A 21,610-nucleotide genomic window follows, 5' to 3' on the forward strand; every position below is an offset into this window, starting at 1 on the left:
CAAACTAACTTTCTCGGAACACATTAACAGCATTACGCTTCGAGCATACAGAAGTCTTGGTTTCATATGCAGAGCAAGTAAAGAGTTTAAGAAGGTTAGCACACTTATACATCTCTTCTCGGCGTTTGTTAAACCCATATTGGAATATGGGTCTATTGTCTGGTCACCATATACTGAGCAACATATTAATCGTGTTGAAAAAGTTCAACGTAAATTTTGTAAAAATATACGCTATTTTTTGCGACTTGAGAATATGAATAGTATCAGTGACATTTATTGCCAATTCAAGATTTGTAGTCTAAAGAGTCGTAGACAATTAGCTGACCTGTCCTTCTTTTTTAAAGTAATTAATGGGCTGGTAGATGCCCCTGAAATTCTGGCTGATTTTGACTTTATTTGTTCAAGAACAGACTTGAGAACAAGGAGGATACTATCGGCTGATAGGTCTGGCAAAAATTATGTATATCATGGGCCAAGAAACAGAATCGCTAGATTGGTTAACCAACACTCAACTGATATCAATTTTTTTGGTGGATCTTTTTCCTCATTCTCATCGGCGGTGAAAAAGATTTTATGTACTACTTGATTCTATTTAGTTTGTCTGTAATATTACTTATACAGTCAAATTGGTGCAATATGTTTATCTTTTTTAAATTAATTTAAAATGATTATATTTTTTATGTATAATGCCGATTGGCGTAAACTAAATGAATAAATAAATAAATAAATATAATTTCTATTTCATCAAGAGTAAATTTTATTTTGAATGCAGTAATTTTTATAATCAACAGAAATTATTATTCTAAATAATATCTTGTAATTTTTACTTTAAATTTTGATTTTTTTTCAACACTTCGAGATTACTTTTTGGATTGTAATTTTTTTTTTCGAATAATTTTAAATTAAATTAAATTCGAAATTATCTCGCAGTTTCTAGTCTCTTGGACCATTCAGAATTATTTTAAATAATTTAAACTCTCGAATCGTTTCAAATTAATAGTTCTGAATCATATTTTTATAATTTAAAATAATTCGAAGTCGATAATTTTAAATTATCGCGCTTTATGTAAGGTGTATTCTGGCGAGTAATTTTTACAATCCAGATAGTAATTTCTACAATGTCGAATAGTAATTTTATCTCTCGGAGTAACAATTTGTCTTACCAACATTCTACAATGTACAGTAACCTAGAATTACATTGGAGATGTGATATTTATCGACTACGAAACAGAAATTACGACTAATTTATTAACTTATAATAATTCTAATAACTCATTATGCCGAGAGTTCGAAAATTGTATAAATAAACTCAACTGTTCGTACAGCACACGAAAAAATTAGAACTTTATTCGCCATCTAGCGTGTACTACGATACTAAATGTAAAATAATAGTGATATTTTCGATGACAAGTCCCGCTAAGAAAAATTTTCAGTCATAATGTTACAAATGACTTTATTCACTGAACGGCAACAATAAATTTATAATTATGAATAACAATAATTATCAGTAAATAAATCAAGAAAATAATAAAAATTTTTCTATCTTCAATATAAATCAAGACAAAAAAATATAATAATATTGCAATCTCTTTGCGAGAAAATTGTATAAATCAACTCAACTGTTCGTACAGCACACGAAAAAATTAGAATTTTATTCACCATCTAGCGTGTACTACGATACTAAATGTAAAATAATAGTGATATTTTCGATGACAAGTCCCGCAAAGAAAAATTTTCAGTCATAATGTGACAAATGACTTTATTCACTGAACGGCAACAATAAATTTATAATTATGAATAACAATAATTATCAGTAAATAAATCAAGAAAATAATAAAAATTTTTCTATCTTCAATATAAATCAAGACAAAAAAATATAATAATATTGCAATCTCTTTGCGAGAAAATTGTATAAATCAACTCAACTGTTCGTACAGCACACGAAAAAATTAGAATTTTATTCACCATCTAGCGTGTACTACGATACTAAATGTAAAATAATAGTGATATTTTCGATGACAAGTCCCGCAAAGAAAAATTTTCAGTCATAATGTGACAAATGACTTTATTCGCTGAACGGCAACAATAATTATCAGTAAATAAATCAAGAAACTAATAAAAATTTTTCTATCTTCAATATAAATCAAGACAAAAAAATATAATAATATTGCAATCTTTTTGCGAGAAAATTGTATAAATCAACTCAACTGTTCGTACAGCACACGAAAAAATTAGAACATTATTCGCCATCTAGCGGATAGCAGAAAGTTTTGTGTCGATAGATTATCAAATTTTTTTTTCCTCAGCAGAATGTCTAAGAGATTTCGTCTGTTTGTAAAAAATTAAAATATATTGTTTTTCACTGTAATTTATAATGCCGCTTGGCGCAAATAAATAAAACAAAAATAAAAAAAAATCAACTGAAAAATAAAATGATTGAAATCCAATTTGTTATAATTTTTATTTTAATTATAACAATAAATACATTGTATAATTTCATAATTATAATTACTTCCAGTAATTACTAGCGTCAAAAATACTGTCTATAAAAACGGTTCACTAATAAAGCAGTTTTTTAAATTTTAATTGAGATAGTTGAAGTATGAGTATTAAAACATTGATAAATTTCTCAGTTAATTAATAAATTTATCAATAATATAAGTTGTAGAATCGACAATATGTTTTAAAAATATTTACATAATCTCAATTTGTACTTAACTTTTTTTTTTTTTTTTTTTTTTTTTAATTGAAAACTATTTCGTCTTCAATTATCTATAACATTACTTCTTTGTTTGTTTTTTCATTTTTATTTTTACTACAAATATTTTTACATGTCGGTTATTTCGATGTCTTTCAAGCTTGTAATCGATAATACTAAATCACAAAGTAATTCAATGAAGTATAGAAAAAAAAAAATAACTTTTTTACATAAAATAACTAGTGTACTCGTGTGGCATGACACCGCGTCTTGGATAAAATGTGTGTGTGTTTGAAAAGTAAAGTAAGTTAGTTATTTTATTCATGTAAATGTCTGCGAATCTGAAAAGTCTTCGTGAAAAATATGTTGGATTGTGATAAGTTCGAAATACAGATCCAAATTGTTTATTGAATACACGTTTTAATGAGATACGTAATTGATCTCGTTCTACCATCCATTCGGCCAATTGTTCTTGAACTTCTGGTCCATCGTAATCTTGATGCTCTTCAATAAGTGACGTTAGCATTTGAAGCCAATTAGCATTTTCTTTGAATTCTGGTTTATTCAAATTCTCAATTTCGTACTGAAAAATAAATTTTTTTAATTTTAAAATTCAGATAAAAACAGTTTTTAGTCATTTATATCAAAATTTTTAAAAGATTGTATTTAATAAATATTTTTTGTTAAAAATATTTTATGGATTTTTAAATTATGGCGGCAATTTAATTTTCAAAATTTTACGATAAAAAAAATTTTTAATTTATAAAAACAAAAATCAAAATGTAAGACGATATAATTTAAATATTTAGTATTTGATAAATATGAATTTCAAAATTTATTTATTTTTAAAATAGTTATATATCACCAAATTTTATATGAATCCTCGATTTGCAAAATTAAATTTTGTAAATAGGAAAAATTGCACAAATTTTTTAATTATCTGATATACTCGTAATTTTTTATAATAATTTATTTAATGAAAATCGAAATTCCCACATGACCATAAATAGTTTTCATGGAAAATATACACGATCACATTATTCTTAATATATTTAATTTAAAATCGTGTCCAAATCAACTTGATAAAATGATAAATTCATAGGGAGGTGGACAATAATGTCTACTAATGTCTCAAAAATATTTAATAGATAGAATTTGTATGATCAAGTTGCTGAAGAAGTCCTGATAGACAGAACATTCAATTTATCCCGTGTAAAAAAAAAATATTGAAAATAGATTAAAAGTGTTGGTTACTCTAAACATCAAAACGGGACACAATGCCGAACCTTTTTTAAACGATTTTCAAATATCTAACAATACACAGGAATAAACAGTTGACTCAAAACTACAAATTAACATTTTCCAGTCCAAAATACGTTCAGAAAAAATTAATTTTAAACTATTTTTGAATGTTTTTCGTATTAGCATATATTAATACAAGGATATTCATTAATTTTCCTCTTTAATTTTCCAAAGTTTAAAAAACGTTCAAAAAAAGTTCGTCGTTGTGTCATGATTAAAAGTTCAAAATTAAATTCTATAAGTTTTTAATTTATCATCCACTTCCCTATGAATTTATCATTGTATTATTCTTAATATTTTAAAATTTTATGAGCTTTTAGCTTTGAATACCCGGGGAATGTACTTTCAAGTCCATTAATCTTTTAAATCCTAGTATAAGTTATAAAAAAATTGAGATTTTCTTGGCAGTTAGGAAAATAAATTTTATTTCAACGGCATATTTCATTATAATAAATAATCGGTTAAATATTTTAAATATTTAATTTTATTTGAATGAAAAAAAAAGAGAGAGAGATATTCGAGTGATTTTATAAGTATTCCATTTAATTACGGAACACTAAAAATACATAAAATAGGTTTTATTACGGTAAAGTTTTTAAATTCCTGTAACTTTTAAAATTTTGTGTTTATCAATTCGTTCCATACAATCTTTTTAGTAGGTTATACAATTTTCTACAGAATCGTAATTAATTTTTTTTATGTAATACGAAAATTTGAGTCATTTCCTCGTAATTTTATTAAGAAATTGCTGCAATAACAGGAACTAAAATATTATCTCATATAAAAACTCAACTCTATAAGATAATTTGTAAAAAATTTTGTGTTCTATGAACTGCATAATTGATAAAAATGAAAAAAATTTCAGTACTTTAAATAGCAAATGATATAAAATTCTCAGATACTTTTTAAAATTCAAATTAAAAAAATCTACTAGTATAGGAAACAATCTCCGATGGTATGGAGCCGATTTCAAACTCTAATAGAAATCAGTAAGAATGGATCTTTACTTATACTGTAACTTCATCACTAATAATAGACTAATCGTTTTTTATTCTTTTATCTTAGAGCGTAATATAGTCGACTACCCGTCATAAGCCTCTTCCCCTCAATCGGCAGGTACTGAGTCCAAACATCCCCCACTTGACCACTTTTTTGAGTTTCGTAGCAGACATCCCGTTATAAGCCTCCGTTAAAATTCTATAAATTATAAACTAACAATAGCAACAAAATATATAAATTAATTATGAAAATTTACTATCGATCTTTCGCGGATAATAATTTTATAAATATTGAGTTAAATATTATTTATTGTTGATAATTGTAATGATTAATTACAATTAAAGCTTCTGTTACAATTTAAAAGTTTTATTGAGCATTATGTTGATCAATAATAATTATTATTATTATTACTATAATTAATACCGTTGTCATTATTATTTTTTACATTACAATTATTATTTGTGTAAAAAGATAAGTATTTATTTTAGCGCTATAAGCACTAGATAAATCGGGACACTGACGTATGTAACAAAACGTAAATATAACATTTAAAATGACATAAAATAAACACAGGCTTATAACGAGTAGTCGAGAACAAAACTAAACGCGCGGTGGGAAGACTGAAATTTCAATAGAAATTTCCCCTGTTCCCTAGACCAGGCTTATGACGGGTCGACTGTGTTATTTTTTAGAAGGCGATAATAAACAGACTCAAAACAATGAGCAAAAAAAATGTTGTTGCAAAGTGAAATTGTCATTAAATATATGCAGTACAATCTGCAGTGTAGGAGGAAAAAATTATTAGAAATACCCATAATATGTAAGAAAGTTTTTTTTACTTTAATATTTAAAAAAAAATTCCCACGACATGGAATGTTTTGGTACAGTTTGATCTAGTGACCTAGATTCTCCACGTGCCCCGCCTTTACTCGTATACATTTTAATAGAAGCTAGATCTTTTTACCAGACGTTAATGCTCACTTTCACCCAATAATTTTTATGATATATAACATCTCATTATCTTCTCAAACAATAAAAACGTTATGATAGGCATAATAATAAATTCTTACGGTTAATTCCTGAATTATTGCTCCCGTTCTCCAGCCATGCTCAAGAGTGACATCTGCTAAATCACTATAAGGATGATCTCCGAAATAAAGAACCTGATGACCTCTCCATCCTGTCATATCTTGCAGTTGTTTAACAGTACCCTTAAAAAAAAATTAATTAGATACATTATAATAAATTTATTAGGTTTTTATAAATCTCCCATGTAAAAAAAAATTCATTCCAAAAATTATCCAAAAACGTTCGTTCAATTTTGGAACTTTGAAAAAATTAAAAAGTGAAAAATTTTCAATTGGTGTAGGATTTTCTTGTGCGTTTTTTTTTATTTTTTGACCAAAAATAATTTGACTTGATAATTTTTTGAATTTGAAGAATTTAAAAAAAAAAAAGGAATTAGGAATTTTTAAAATTTACGACTTTTACTAAAATTATTCAGGTATGAGACAAAAAAAAAAATTAAAATGATTTGAATATTTTTTTACGCTTATTAGAACTTTTTGAGAAGGTCAGTTTTTTTTTTACTTTTCGCACTCGTTCAAAAATAGCCAAAAAAATGAGTGATTAGAAGTAACTATGAACTTAATATGAACTCACAAAATTTTCAATTCAAATAATTTTTGCTTCAGCGATTTTGGAAGCTAAAAAACTACTGAATAATAAATTTAATTTAACATTAAAAATTGATGTTTACTTCAAGATATATTGTCCCTTTATCAAGTTTCGTAACACGGTCCCAAAGTTGTGTTTGTAGATTTTCGTCATAAACTCTCAAAGGTCTTGATTCATCAGTAAAAAATCTTGGTTTCCTGGCCTGTACTATTACGACGTCAAAATAATTTTTCCAGTCATCTCCAACGAGAAATTTCATGCCTTTATCACTAAGGCGAAAATACTTAATTACATAAAAATCAATTTTTATCAGACAAAAAAAATATATTGATAAATAGTAAACATACTCACACAAAATGAAATGGACTGTTTGTTACTAAAAACATTTTTTTATTTGCTGCTTTAAGACGGTCGAAAAATTTCGTTAGATCTTTATTTTTTTCGAGGTAGTCCGTGACATTATTTGCGACCAACTGGTGCATTATTGGATGACAACTTTGAACGGAGTTCTATTAAATTAAATCAAATTCAATTAATAAATTCATTACTTCATCTACGTACATTAAATTATCTATTCTATATTGTTGATACAATAAAGAAATATTTTGTTCAAGCCATATCTTGTATAGTCAAATTATTTTATGTAACAAAACTTGATATCATTAGAGAGGTTTTAACTTGAATTTATGTCTTTTCATAGTTGAAAATTATTTTTTTTTATGATCCGGAAGTTAACAGACAATTTTTTCATTTTTTTTCCCACTGAATGAATTACAAAAAAAAAAAACTAAAAATATGCACACGTAGAAAATTGAAAAATTACTAGCTGGATATTTTTTTAATAATTTATAATTAAAAAAAAAATCAAAAATTATCAAACGTCGGCTAACTTCAGTGTCATTTTTCTTTTATAAAATAATTAGATCGATATGTTAAATTTTTTAAATTATTATAATACATTTAAATTTCGCGCTAAAAAATGCTCATTTTTGTATTTGTTTGAATTTTTTTTTTTTTCATTCTTTAAAAATAATATTCAAAAATGATTAACAACAAAATTTTTGAATATTTTCGAATAAAATATTAAATTATTGTTTTTTTTTTTATCTCTTTAAAAAAATTACTAAAATTAGCCTGTAGTAAAATCCTGATTAACGATAAAAAGTTTAAATTATTTGTTACTTCCGAAAAAGTTACATATTTTATACTAAAACTCACTTTAACATCTCGGAAAAGAATCTCTGGATGATAATCGATATGATTTCTTACAAAATACTCAGTAACATTGCACAGCAATCCCATTTCTGGTACAGAAAACAAATCAGCTAATTGGATCATTTTTTGACGATGTGGTCCATCCTAAATAAAATCATACAAATTATAAATGAATGTCGTATTAAATGTTATGTTATTTCAAAGTTTGAAAATTAATAAAATAATCAAATAGTTAAATTCAAATTTACCTTTTTCTTATATTCCATAATCAATATTAATTGGTAGCACATTTAAACAATTACATGCAAGTGAGTATACAGGAAGTTTGTGTATTACAAATAAATATATAGGATAAATATAACAATAAATTATTTAATCGAAAGGGAAATCAAAAATTTTTAGGCGATCCAATAATTTTGAGAAATTTTCAAATTTAATTATTTTTAGATTTTTAAAATTGATATAAAAATTTATACAGAACTGTGTTCAAATTTATTTGAATTAATCAGAAGATTTATAACTTAGTGATTAGCAATTAATTTGTCATCTATTTTTTTTTATAAAAATTAATTTGATTAAAATTTTTTTGCGCCTAAAAAATTCATTTGTGGTTAATTCTTCTTCGTAATAATAAAAAGTAAGTAAAGTCTCAATACAAGTGTGATTTATGCTCACCTGAGAGTTTTTATGCTGTGACTCGACATAAGCAATCGGTATGATCCGGTTTTTATAAATTCTAAGAACCTCCTCGTCAGGAACCGGATGAAGCCCGCGATAAACAGCGCCGAGTTGTATTTGAAGAAAACTATCGAGTTTCAAAAGCAAACCTTTTTCGATATCATAATGAAGACCACGAATGGCAAAGTCTTTGTTATATTCTAAGTGAGCGATTTCCTCAGGATACTGTATTATTAATTAAATAAAAAATAATAATTAAAAATATGTCATTTTTTTTATTCTTTTATTAATTAAAACTTTTTTATAAAAAACAAAAATTATTTACGTGCATTAGATATATTTTTATGAAAATATTTCATTTATCAATTGATAATAATTAATTACCTTATATTTTTTAATTAACATATCGCGGCCTAAATTATATAATAAATAATCCATTGATGGTTTATAACACGCTAATGTATAATCGTAATCAAATCCATAAACTTTAACTTCTTTTAAATCTAATTCATTACAGGCGAATACTCCATTTGCATTGACATCCGGTGGTAATTTTTTAGCTGAAACAAATAAAATACAACTAATATAGTAAAGATTCTTACGCTGTTTAAATTTTCATTGATTTTCAAGATTAATTGCCGTGGGAATTTTATAAAATTTATTAATTTGACGGGATTTCGATTTGTTCACTTGAGTAAAAAAATTTTAAACGAATTTTTTATGAAAATATGAGATTATCATTTTCAAAATATCGTGTGCTTAAAGGTACAAGGCCTTATAGCTAAGGGTTATTAGGGATTTGTGGTGAAAGGGTGTATAAAAAAATTTTTTTTTGCCATTCGGTTTAAAATTGTCTGAAACGTAAAAATCTGTGAAAAAAAAAAGTTGGTATCCTAAGGCTGAAAGGGCGTATCTCAACATACGCCCTTTCACCTTGAAGAAAAGTACTACTTAAAGGTAAAAGGGTGCATAAAAAAAAAATGTATTTTTTATACCAAATGTTAAATAATTGTTTCACAAGACAAGTTATACTAAAATAACAGCTTCATATACAAAGTTCGATATAAACAAATAGAAAATAAATCAATTACAAACAAATTATGTAAAAATTAAATAATAAAAAAAATCACAATGACGGATAACATTCAAATATTTTTAAATTTCCCGCCAGTCGGGTTTTAATTTTTCCGTGATACTGTACCAAAATGAGCCCGATGTTTTTTTTTAATTAAACATTGTAATTTTATGATAATTGTTCATGTTTTTAAATTTTATAATAACTATTTCTTAAAATAAAAAGCGAGTATTTGTTTAAACTACGAATATGTACTTTTGTGAGCTGGTCAAAAAAAAAATGATACGCCCTTTCACCTTGAGATCACCAAAATTTCGAATTCTTAAAAGTAAAAGGGCGTATAATTCAAGATATACGCCCTTTTACCTTTCAATTTTAATCGTAGAATGTATCTACTACTCGATTGGCAATAAAAAAAAAATATGCGCCCTTTTACCTTTGCCAAGGTAAAAGGGCGCATAAATTGTTATAAGCCCTTTTACCTTTAAGTACGCGATATATGTTCTATACCCGAGTAAAAAAAATCGCAGAAAAAAAGGTTGAAAAAGCGTTGATTACTAAACTACTAAAAATGACACGACGAATTTTTTAAACTTTTGTAAATTCAAAAGAAAAATAAATGGTTGGCAATGCTATGAAAATATACTTGAAAAAAAGTGCAGAAATAGTTTAAACGCAGCTTTTTCTGAATATATTTTGTCAGGAAAAAAATGATAAAATTCAGCTCTTGTATCAGAGTAAAAAAAACTACAAAACAGAGTATTCAGTTAATTGTTTTTTTTTTTTTTTAATTTTCAAAAGTTAGAAAATTTTTGAAAAAAGGTGTCATTGTGTCACGTTTTGAAGTATATAATAATCAACGCCTTTTTTTTACAAGGATGTGATTAATGAAGATATTGAGTTAGATTTAAATTCAAAAAATTTTTAAAATACAGTACTATCTTTTTTTTAAAAACTCTTAGTGAGTTGATAGTTGTAATTGAGAAACTAATTGCACATGAAAAAAAAAAAAAATTTCAATTAAAATTATGGATTTTAAAGTAACTATAAGCTTCAAAATTAATATTATTTAAATTTAATTGACTTATGGACATATGAATAAAAAAAAAAATAATAATTTGAATGAAATAAAATAAAATACATTGCGATTTTAATTTTTATAACATTTATCACTTGGAAATTTAAAGTTATGTAAAAATCAAATATATAAGTATCTTAATTTATAATAATGATTATATTTTATATTTATAACTGATTTTAACTTCAAGTAATTTACTTACTGCAAATATATATATATATATATATATATATATATATAGTGGTGTAAATAAAGAAAGAATCGCAAGAAAAGAGATAAAAAATCCATGAGATTTAATCTTATCATCATGAATGATCAGCCGTTTCACCACCTAATATGAAGCATGCATGAAATGATGATTTTCTCTGTTCTAGATTTTTCTTATTCTATTTTTATTTCTAACGTGTCATAAGTTTAACATCTGTAATACATAATGTCCAGATTAAGCTCTTTCTCTTTTTATTTTCTTCGGCATCACATCATCATTCAGAGTCATGTTGAGATCGCGTGCGATAAACTTAATGTATTACCGATATCGACCGTCAATGGATCAGAGATACCTACGAGTGTACTACTGATGGAGTGATCAAGATAAAATTAAAATTTTCAGTTATTTATTTTAAATGGTTCCAACATATGAGATTAATTTTTTTCCGTTCCAATTAAATAGTTTTAAGATTTATATCATCGTCATTTAAATATCTCGATGAATATTAAAAAGTTTCTTCTAAGATTTAATTTTAAAAATTTTTATCGACGCTCAAACTGACATAGGTACATTTATGTTTACTACTGCGGTTTATATTTCAAATTTTAAAGTTTTAATTTAATTACAATTATCGCAATAATAAACTGAGAGAAAAAAATCTTTTCGAATTTTTACCACAAAAAATTATGCTAAAAATTTTCAATCTAATATATTTTTGGTTCAAAAATTCGAAGATTTCATTCAAAATAATTTTTCTCAGTCGAAAAAACCCAAGTCTAATAATTTTTGGATTTTTTCCAAAACTATAAATTACAAAAAAAAAATATTTCAAAAAGTGCACCTATGGTTTTTAAAATTTTCTACATGAGCATATTTTTAATTCTTTTTTTTTTGTTATTGATTCATTGAAAAAAAGAAATCCGCAGATCGTCAGTTATCTGTTAATTTTAAGATCATGTTAATTTTAAGATATTTTGATCTTTTTTTTCGTAGTGTAAATAAATTTTGGTTTTCTACTGTCAAGAAAATGATTCTTCAAGTTATATATAAAATTAATAATGCAATAATTTATATTGATGTATTACTCAAAAAATATTGTTTTCACAAAAGTTTTTTTTCTCCGAGTAACATTATTCAAAATCACCAAAAAAAGTATTTTTCATTAATTAAATTAAACTTTTACTTTTACAAAAAAAAAAATCTTATCAGTTCTTAATTAAGATATCTATTTTATGTAAAATGTTTTATCAGTGAAAAATATCTCGAATTAAACCCAATAAATTTCTTAGAAAATTTTAGAAAACAGTTCAAAATTTTCGAATTTTTTTTAACAAATGAATTACAAAAATTAGGAAAAAAAAATGCACTTGTAGAAAATTTGGAAAACTACAGGTACAATTTTTTTTTCTATTTATCGTTTCTAAAAAAAAATAAAAAAAATATTAGAAGTCGGCTAACTTCAGTATCATATTATTTTTCAAAAAAAAGTATTATTAATCTGTACCTTTCATTTACTTCGTAAATATATTTTTTAATTAACATTAAAAATAGTAGACAATCAATAATTTTATTTTTCTTATTTTAAAATATGTATAGAAAAATTTTAAGTCTTCACAATGCATTTAAAAAATTTTTTTTTACTGACAGAATTTTTAAAATTTTATTTTTCCAATTCGAATATCTGATACATCAATTAAATTTTTTTTGTGTGAAGTACTTAATATAATAATACATAAAAGTTTAATTATAACACTTAACTACAAAAAAAAAAACTTTTTTTCATTATTTTTTATTGTTTACAAAATCTTTTTAAAAATTGACTAAAAAAAAGTAATATTTTGATTAACTACTAAAAATATCTCAATTAAGGCAATCATGTATTTAAAATCGCTGTAAAAGCGACAATTACCCTAATTGACATTAACATAAATTATCGTTTGAAATAATTACGCGTAAATCAAAGTATAAGCATGCGTTAATTCCACCAATCAACATTTGATTTATTGCGCAAGTCCAATGCAAACAAGTTTCTTCTATGGATTATGCGCATAATCATGCGCATTACAAAAAGTATTAGAGAATCAGCTGATTACACAGTATCGTAACATAAATATACACGTAACAGTATTATAAAACAATATTTTTAAAAGTTAACAATCAAGTAAGATATTTAAAAGTAATATCAGTGATAATTAACAAATTACAAATAATAAAATACGACAAAATAAAAATGGCGCCAATTCTTACTTAAATTTTAGTGCGTATGTTACTCACATTTACATTTCTCCTTCATCTTGAGATAATTTTCTCTCATTTTATCACGAGAAATTTTTCGTCCTTCAACATATACTGCACTCCCATGTGCAGTACGTGCGATTGTAAAATTTTTACCATGTCGTAAAATATTATTAAAAACACTGTAACTATTACAGAATAAATTAACAACGAGAGGCGCCACGAGGGATGCGGACATGACGATGGTCAACAGACTTCCCCTTGGCCTCGACGACGTAACTACACGAGACTCGGGATAATGAACATGAGCGAGCAAGGGCAAGAGAGAAAGAAAAAAAACTATATATAGACAGAGAGGAAAAGAGACAGAGATTTAACTGGCGATGAACTGATGCGTCTGCGTCAAAAGTATTTTGTATTCTTTCTATTCTATATTCTATTGTCAGACAAATTTAAACCATTCAGAAATAATTGTAAGGTTATAACATCTATTACCGACAATAGAACTTGGACTTTATTTTAAATCTTATTTATAAACAATCAATTTATCTTTATGTCATATTTTATATTTTCTTTACATAAAAGCATGTTGAGAAATATATAGACTACAAGTAGCATTTGTGGCCACTGCTCTATTTTTGGACATTTAATATTTTATTTTAATTAATGAAAAAGTACAAAAAAATTTTCATTCTAATACAGTAATTAAATTTGCTTTTAACCAATTTAAAAAATTAATTATGCCATTGCAAAATTTTTTATGGGGCCAAAAATGGCTCCTTTATTATCTATTTATTTATTTAAAATTAATATTCCAGGGCCAAGGCTGTATTGCAATGTTTGTACAACCAGAAAAGAATACAGTGTCACGTAAAATACTATAAAGTATATTATATAAGAATTTTAAACATTATAAACATTTGTGACGTCCATTTGGTTTATCACTAGTTTACAAGCAAGCTTTAAAAGTTACTGTTTACTTCAACATCCATGAAAAAATTGAACGCTGTGATTCTGAAATTTATTACAAGTATTTTTTAAAATAAATATACAGAAAAAAAATATTTTTAACAAGAGAAATATTCTTGATTCAAAAATTTAATTAAATATTTTTTTTTTCTCAAAAATATGTAATGAGCCTGATTAGGAAAAATGATTCAATCTATGCTAAGTGTACACATATATTACCCAATTCAAATTGTTTTGAATTATTTCTAATAATTTTTCTTAATCAGAGGACTCTATTCATGTAAAAATTGGAAATTAGTAGAAATATCTATTTAATTAAAAGGATTTTTGCGTAAAAAAAACATAGGGGCCATCTATATATTATACAAATTACGTAACGTTACTTTTACGCATAACATAGCATACACTAGTATTTCAAATAAATCTATAATAATTCGAAAAATTTAAATTCATTCGTGTTATATGACATTATTTTTTGCCAACTTACCCCTTCTTGTAATCAATTGTAACGAATTACAATCCCCCGCTTCTATGAAAATTATTATGTAATTTTTGGATGGCCCATACATTTTAATAGCTCGTTTTTTTCTTAAGGGGTAACGGTAACCGATTTTTACTTCAATTTAATTCATGGACAAACACTAGAAACCTAAAATAGAAAGTCTTAAGCGTTTTATAAAACCTTAATAAAGAGCTAGAAATTTTGTATTTTCAAAAATTCAAATTCGTCTCCGAGAAAAATTGTTTTGAAATTCTCATTTACTCTACGAGTGCAACAAAGACAGTTCCGTTTATTTTTCTGAGTGTGAGAAAGAGGTCCGGTAGCGTATCTCCTTAAGGGTAAGAGGTACTGACTGAATTTTCGAATTTTATTTTTCTAATTACGTTTTTTTGGTAGCTGTGAAAATTGCTGTAATAACTAAGGATGAAAAATTTGATCCGATCTAAAGACGATCAAAAACAGGCTGATAAAAATAATAGGCAATAAAAGTATACCTGAAGATCGAAATATTGTTTGCGTAACGAAAAATAAAAATGGACATAAAAAGTAAAATTGAATAGAAATAACTTAAAATTTTTATTTCATTTAAAACAGATCAAATTTTTTGAGCCGGGAAATTTAAAAAATTAAATGACGGAAAATTTTATTTTTTTTACAATAAAATTATGTGATAGCTTATAATAATAAAATTTTAAAATGAATTATCAAATATACATAAATACATTGGCTAGACTATTTAAACATTTGGACTTTGGCTTAAACATGGGTCGCAGTGTATTGTTGAACAGAAATAGAATCCTGAATATGTGGGACGTCGGGTTGGGTGTAATATTTGTTGCCAAATGAAAAGATCCATCTTGAAAAACCGGATTCCATCGAGCCCAAAGTCGATCTGATCCAGTGTTTATGCGGTGCCATGAGCTCTTGTCATTCGTACTCAATAACAGTGTATATAAATATATATGTATATATGTATATATATCTTCAACAATAATCAGTCAAAGGGGGTCCTTGTGCGAACGGTAATCCGAATTGAAAGAGCGGATGAAGTTTCACTTGAGCTGTGAGTCCAATACAAGACTTTAGTCATGACGCTAATGATACTCAGCTCAGAAATCGGCCAACAGACCTGATGTTTTCTTTTAAATTTTTTATAAATTATACAGCATAAGTATCAATTTTTTCAACATATATTATGACTTGACTATTGAAAATAAAATTGACAATAATGCCAGTGCAGTAAAGTAAGGATTTTAAATACAAAGTGAGGTGAACAAATTTAAAACGTTTTGAAATCTAAGGCAATATAAATTTTTTAAAAAAACTTTTATCTGAAAAAAACCCGCGACTATTTTTTATAAACAAAGAACACGTTTCACGTGATCGCACAAACAAATGGATCTAAAATGAAAACTATTGATCGGATCGAGTAGTCTACTCTTGTTTTGAAGGGAATTAATCATAGAAACTGTACAAAATTTTAAATATAAAATTTACAACTCAGTTATAAATTTTTGAAATCAAAACCGCGAATTGATAAACTATGATCTATAACTATAAAAATTATTAACATTTTTGTCTACGTATGCATGTATTATTGTAGGGGGTAAAAAGACGCGCTTTTTGAGCTCTGGTTGAGTTAAGTAGTAATCAAGTTTGCAAAAAAAATGCTTTCTATTACGAATTTTCTACTCTTTGGGAAAAAATATTTTCAAAAATTTAAAACACTCAAAACAATTTTGTTTGATTATTTTTTAATTGATTAGTTTTTAAGTTTTCACAAACTATTAATTTACCAAAAATTTGAAAAATATATACAGTACTACCTTAGTAAGTTACGACGATTTGGGACCGTCGTAATAGTTTAAGGGGCAATAAAAGTATTAGTTCGATTGACCTGGAGCTAGGAAGTGTATGTAGGTGTGAGGGATCGGTAGTGTCTGTAAATCCAGGCAAAAAAATTTATCAGTAACATTTAATTTTTCATTTCTCGAAATCAATATAAATAATTATAATTTAATTTTACTTGCAATAATGAGTCAAATAAATTTTTTCTTAAATAAATAAATTTTTAACGATTGTTTTATTAGAAAAAAATAATGATTAAGTAAATAATATTAGAAATTTTAAATATTCATTTGTTTTATGATTAATATTAAATCTGATATTAATTTAAAACTTAAGTAACGGCTGGATGGGTTATCTTAAAGTCTAGTAAACTAAATTAACTCAAAATTTATCGATTGTATATTTTTTACAATTTTTGCATGTCCACATTACCCCTCAAAATCTCATAAAATGATCAGCTACTTTATGAAATACAATAAACATACTCTCACACACACTATGAAACTGAAATGTAATATGAGGATCTCAGGTAGTTCGAAAATTTTTTTTGGTGGTTTAGGGGTAAGCACGGGTTGTAAAACTGAGAAAATTCGTAATAGTGTAAGGTCGTAACTTACTAAGGTAGTACTGTATATGATTAATTGAATACATTTCATACGAATAAATGAAAAATGCAAAAAAAAAAAATTAATATTTACATTATGGTTAAAATATTTAATAGTCAGACAGTTGCTAGACAGCACGTGCAATGACCGCAAGGTGATTATTATTAACGAATGGTTGTTAAAAATGGGAGCACAAATTGATTATTCTAGTTGATGAAAATTACTAGGTCGGTGATGACGTTGACATGGTTGAGGTCATGCATCATTTAAGCTGAAGTAACTGACAAGATATGATGGACATCTGCAAGAGTTATAATGATTGCAAATATATAAATATATGGCAACTTAAGAGAAAAGTTGAGACTTCAATAATTATCGATTGAGAACTTTCTGGACATTCTCGTAAGACTAAATTAAGGCAATGAGGTCAGCTGCCATATATATGAATATATATCAATGTGCAAATATTTGTTAATTTTTGGAAATGTCTGATTCATTGATAGTGCATGGAAATTTATGTGCGAGATGTATAGATTGGATTATTTATAGCCCATCGGATAAAAATGTTGATTGATGTATATTTACTAGCAACTTATACTCAATATACTGAGGAAACGCCTTAATAAGTACCTGTTGAGGTGTGTTACTGATAGTCTATCAGTTGTAAACATACTCAAATCATGGTATTCAATTACATAAATTAGTGATTTATTAACATCTATCGATAAAAAAAAACTATTTTTAACGTCAATTTTTGATCAAATAGATATGAAAAAGACATTTTATTTATGTTAATTTTTGTTAGAGTAGATTTATCATCTTTTTGATGCTTATTTCGTATACTCGTAGACATTATCAAAAACATCACTCTACATTAATGAAAAAATTTTTTGAAGCCATATTAACAGGTTCAAATTTGTCATCATAAATATTAAATATAAGGATGGCTATAAATTAACTTCTTTAATGTATACTTTATTATTTTTTTTTGCATACTTTGAATTTTGAGTAATGAAGTAAAAGTTTGAATGAGTGTATTTTTTTTTTCATTTAAATTATTCATTTTTGGTTCACAAATTAATTTATTTTCAAAAATATCAATTTTACTGGCGGCAATTATTTTGAAAACCAAAAAAATTGATTGAAAATTCAATTTTGTCATTTATCAAAAATAATTGACATCTTTGAAGAAAAAAATTTTCAAATTAAAATTGAATTCAATATTTTAATTAATGCATACATAGGGGAAGGGGGGGGGGCAAAATGGAACCCTAAAATTTTGAGTGCCACGAATAATTTGGGGGTGAAATAAGTCCCCAAACGTTTAGGGCCCATTTTGCCCCCCTTCCCTTATTTTAAATTAGTTTTATTGTTTTTCTATTTTAAGTACGGGTGAATTTTTCAAATCATATGAAAAATGAATTCAGAGCATATTAGTAGTCTATTTGTGCATATATGATCATATATCACTATATATGACTCATATGTATGATAATACATAATCACATTATATTATATATGATGATATTTATATTTTTTCTGGTTTTATGTTAAGTTAATAAATTTCAATGACAATTATCTTTGAAAACAAAAAAAAATTAATATATTATGCCCAGAAAAAAAAGTTATTTTGAGTTAAGAAAATATTTGGGAAGACGAACGTTTTCGGGAACCAAGTAGCTTTTTTTTAGCCAAGAGAATTTGTTTTGGTCAGAGATTTTTATATTGATATTTTACTCGCGAAAATTGAAGTTTTCAAAAAAAAATTTTTGAATCAAGATTATTTACTTTCAGCCGAGAATTTTTTTTTCCGTGTAACTTTAAAATTTTTTTATCAATCCAACAAACTATGATATAAAAACCTATTTTAATAAATATGTCATATATTAATTTATTTTATCATCATTAAAATTAGTAATCCAGAAGTTAACAGACAATTAAAAATTTTTTGATTTTTTTTTCCACAAATGAATTACAAAAAAATAAAAACTAAAAAAATGCACATGTAGAAAATTAAAAAAACTATAAGTGCAATTTTTTCAAATATTTTTTTTTATAGTCTATCGTCCAAAAAAAAAATTCAAAAATTATTAGACGTCCGCTAACCTTAATATCATTTAAAATTAATTTGAATTACATACATTTGTTTTAAATAAGATTTATTTCCAATATGATCCTAAAATATTAATTAATTTTTAATAAATGCCTGAAAAAAAAAAAATTTATGTATAACTGAATTAAATAAACTACAAAAAATTTCTTTTAATTTTTAAATGTGAGTAAAATATAATACTTTTATATAACAAATAATAAGTATAATGCTGGAACGATAAAAATGCACTTGTTAATAGTGTTTCGTAAAAATTAATATGCACTTGAAACCGTATTGTGTCTTTTAACAACTTCCATATATGTATGTATATATATACAAATGAGAAACCGGCTTAGCCGGGAAGACACTTAACTCGAAGTGATCTTACATGTTGGATGGTGGAAGACGAAGAAGAGAAGATGAGAAGAACGCCGATTGCTAGAGGCACTGTTCCGATGACCTACTCTACGATTATCACTCACTATAGTTAGTAGACATAAGATGTACCTGTAGGTGAATAAGTTTTATTTACTGGAAATATGTATGAAGAAAGAGGATAAAACTCTCAAGCGAAAGCTTCTGTCTCTTCTTCTTTTTCTCTGTCTTCTATATTACTTGGATGCGTGCACGAGTTATTCCTTGATTCTTAGTTCTCTTTTGTAAATTTACTACCCAACAGGTTCTCTCGATTGTAATTAACTGTCAATGAAGACACGAAATGAATCAAGAATATAAAGTATCCCCAGTTATATTTACAAGAACAAGTAAATTGACGATGATTGATAAATTGATTCAACTTTTTTAGCTCTATTTTTCTGTACTCAAAAAAATTAATTAAACTTTAATAAATTTATATTTTTTTAAAAATTAGCTAATCGCCGTACTCGTCAGTTATATATTTTTATGGTAAAAAATTTTTTATGGATCAAGAAAATACGTTCAGTTAAGTAGTTTAGTGTGTATATAGCCTTGACCTAGTACCAACTGTGGCCACGTGCATTGAGATGTAGGAAAAGAGAAATGATCACATTCATATCCTTGAGTAACGTAAATATAATTTTATAGTCAGGAAGTTATGATTAATTTTATTTAAATTTATTTATACTGATAATAATCAAAGAAAAAGAAAAGACCATAACTAATCAATAATATATATATATATATATATATATATATATATATATATACATGTTGTTGATTAGTTATAGTCTTCATTTTTTATGAAAGTATGTAGATGTAATTTTTTCCAAATTAATTATTTAAAATAAACCTTTATATTATTCGAGTAAAAGAAAATTCATGAAAAGATTCAAAAAATGTTCGATGCACAGAAAAAAAAATTTTCGACTAAAAGTAAATATTTTTGATTTAAGAAAATTTTTTTGAAAACTTCAATTTTCTCAGATAAGTAGAAAATTTCTTTGATCAAAACGAATTTTCTTTAATCAAGACAAATTTTCTTGGCTCAAAAATGTTTTCCCGAAAACGTTTGCCTTCCAAAATATTTTCTTGACTAGAAATGTTTTTTTCTACATGTGTGTGTAAGACTTATAAATTTAAGACAAAGAACCACTTTAAAATGTAGTAAGAATACATTTTTCCCGCGTTTAGAAAAAATTCAAAAATCTATAATTTGAAATTTCTATATTGGAAGGGACAATATAGTAATACACGTTTTTAAGATCATTTTTTAAAAAACGTTTCCATTTGTCTAAAAATTTGGTCACAAAGTTCGGAGTCAACTATATTTTTTACTCCTCAAAATTCAACTTTTCTAATTTGTCTCAAATTTGGAAATTCTATAAGTCGAACTTTTTTGGAATTTTTTTGAAACGATTTTTATTTTACACGGGAATATTGATTTATTCTTTAAATGTTTTTTTAGATTTTGAGGTGAACTATTAAATGGGAGTAAAATGCGATGCTTAAATATTAAAAATTCAGTCCTCTTAATTTTGAATATTCAAGCATTTACTCCCATTTAAATATATTGCAGTTACTTATTAATGAGTTTAATTGGGGATAAGACATTCAGGTATTTTAATAGGGACACTATTAATTGGATTTACGAATTTTAATACATCTTATTGAAATTCGTTAAATACTCGTATGAAAAAGTGTTATATGTAAAAAATATATATATAGATTGCATTTATCAATATACAAAAATATATTTCGATATCATATATTAATTAACATATATATTTTTCATATTGTTATAGTATATTGAGTAAAAGATAACATAACAACATGAAAAATATATAACATTATATAATAATTTTGCTTTTATATATTACCACATATTTATCATATATTTTTTATATTATTTACAATTATATTATTTTTTCATATATATACATTTTTAAAATATTTTTATTTTTAATAAAAATTGTGTAAATTTTGAAAAAAATTCGCATGCCATTTCCGGC

At 25.5% G+C, this 21,610-nt stretch overlaps 1 protein-coding gene across 1 annotated transcript; it reads right to left on the reverse strand.

Moving 5' to 3' along the window:
• Nucleotides 1-2,729: 2,729 nt before the first annotated feature.
• Nucleotides 2,730-13,403, reverse strand: LOC103573594 (5'-nucleotidase domain-containing protein 3). The gene is made up of 8 exons (XM_014444725.2): nucleotides 13,205-13,403; nucleotides 8,954-9,129; nucleotides 8,567-8,794; nucleotides 7,895-8,035; nucleotides 7,028-7,185; nucleotides 6,759-6,945; nucleotides 6,070-6,210; nucleotides 2,730-3,281 (listed from the first exon to the last, which is right to left on the reverse strand). The coding sequence occupies exons 1-8, from the start codon at nucleotides 13,401-13,403 to the stop codon at nucleotides 2,925-2,927; spliced, it is 1,587 nt and encodes a 528-aa protein (XP_014300211.1). The 3' UTR covers nucleotides 2,730-2,924.
• Between the last annotated feature and the right edge of the window lie 8,207 nt (nucleotides 13,404-21,610).

Source organism: Microplitis demolitor, chromosome 9, assembly GCF_026212275.2.
Source record: "Microplitis demolitor isolate Queensland-Clemson2020A chromosome 9, iyMicDemo2.1a, whole genome shotgun sequence".
In the NCBI taxonomy this organism is placed as follows: Eukaryota; Metazoa; Arthropoda; class Insecta; order Hymenoptera; family Braconidae; genus Microplitis; species Microplitis demolitor.